The sequence below is a fragment of the Bison bison genome, unplaced genomic scaffold (genome assembly GCF_000754665.1).
Source record: "Bison bison bison isolate TAMUID 2011002044 unplaced genomic scaffold, Bison_UMD1.0 scf7180017864285, whole genome shotgun sequence".
NCBI classification, from domain to species: Eukaryota; Metazoa; Chordata; class Mammalia; order Artiodactyla; family Bovidae; genus Bison; species Bison bison.
The window spans coordinates 1,298,302-1,299,390 of record NW_011494857.1 but is presented as its reverse complement, the minus strand read 5'-3'; the positions used below and the strand labels follow the sequence as shown (position 1 = coordinate 1,299,390).

The window sequence follows — 1,089 nt, the reverse complement described above, 5'->3', positions numbered from 1 at the left end:
AGGGCCTCCGCAGCCAGCCTCGCCTCCGCAGCCAGCCTCACCTCCGCAGCTAGGGAACCCTCATGGCACCCTCTCCTCCTACAGGGCGGCACCGGCTTCGCGGGCTCCGGAGTGAAGCTGCAGGCGGAGAAGTCCCGGCCGGTGATGCAGGCCTGAGCGCGGGAAACCAAATAAAAGGGGCTTGGACGCTACTGGCCATGTGGCGCCTTCATTCACCGCACCGGAGCCCAGGAGCCCGGGAATGGCGTGCGCTCCGGAATGACTGTGCTTTGAAAGCCTGGTCTAGGAATGTTTGGTGTGGTCTCACGTTAAGAGTGAAGTCTGAATGGAATGCAAACGCACAGCTGTAAATGGGTTGAGTGGCCCCAAGTCGGAATGTGAGCTGCGACCACCGGAGGGCGCCACGTTAACGGGCTAGATGGAAATCCCCGCGCATTCCTTTTGAGTTAAACCAAATTTGAAGCCTGGGAGCTTTAGCCGCACGTGTCTCCCATTGCAAAGTGTAATAAGACACCCAAAGGAAATGAAGTGCTGTGTCTGTGAGAGAAAGTTAGGCACCCGGTCTAGAGAAGGCTGTGAGGAACACCCCCTCCCCCGCCGGCTGAAGGCTGGAGGGTGGAGAGGAAGAGGAAACCGCAGTGCAAAAGCCCAGAGGCAGCAATGTGCTCGGCGGGTGTGAAGAGTGGGAGGAGGTCAGAGCAACCCGGTCTGGTGGACCTGCCTGGAGCTCGGACTCGGCTGGGAAGGCAGGGGGGCCCTTTCAAGCTACGTTTTTAATAACCGCTGAGTCAGAAAAACAGACCCTGTGCAGTGTGGAGAACCAGAGCTAAAAGCTGCAAAATATGGCAAAGAGTGTAAAAATAAAGACTGGAAGTCCTGCCTCTCAGAGCGATCCCCGGGTTCTGTCCTGCCAGGTCTTCATCGGCCAGGTCTTTCTCAGAGGAGTTTTTTCCACCAAAGAGATTTCCATGCACATACTTCTCCGTTCATTGAACAGTCTCTGCCCTTTCATTTTGGAAAATGGTCTTGTCATCCAAAGCCCAGACGAGATTCATAAGTGTCCTTGAATGCTAGGCAAGCTCATGTCTG

The 1,089-nt window shown here is 55.6% G+C and overlaps 1 protein-coding gene across 1 annotated transcript in view; it reads left to right on the top strand.

The window, feature by feature from the left end:
* NOSIP (nitric oxide synthase interacting protein) overlaps nucleotides 1-881 on the top strand; it is a 12,116-nt gene extending 11,235 nt beyond the window's left edge. The window contains exon 8 of the mRNA XM_010849709.1: nucleotides 85-881. Within this exon, the coding sequence (XP_010848011.1) occupies nucleotides 85-156 (72 nt within the window). The 3' untranslated portion in view covers nucleotides 157-881. The remainder of the gene's footprint in view (nucleotides 1-84) is intronic.
* Nucleotides 882-1,089: the final 208 nt, after the last annotated feature.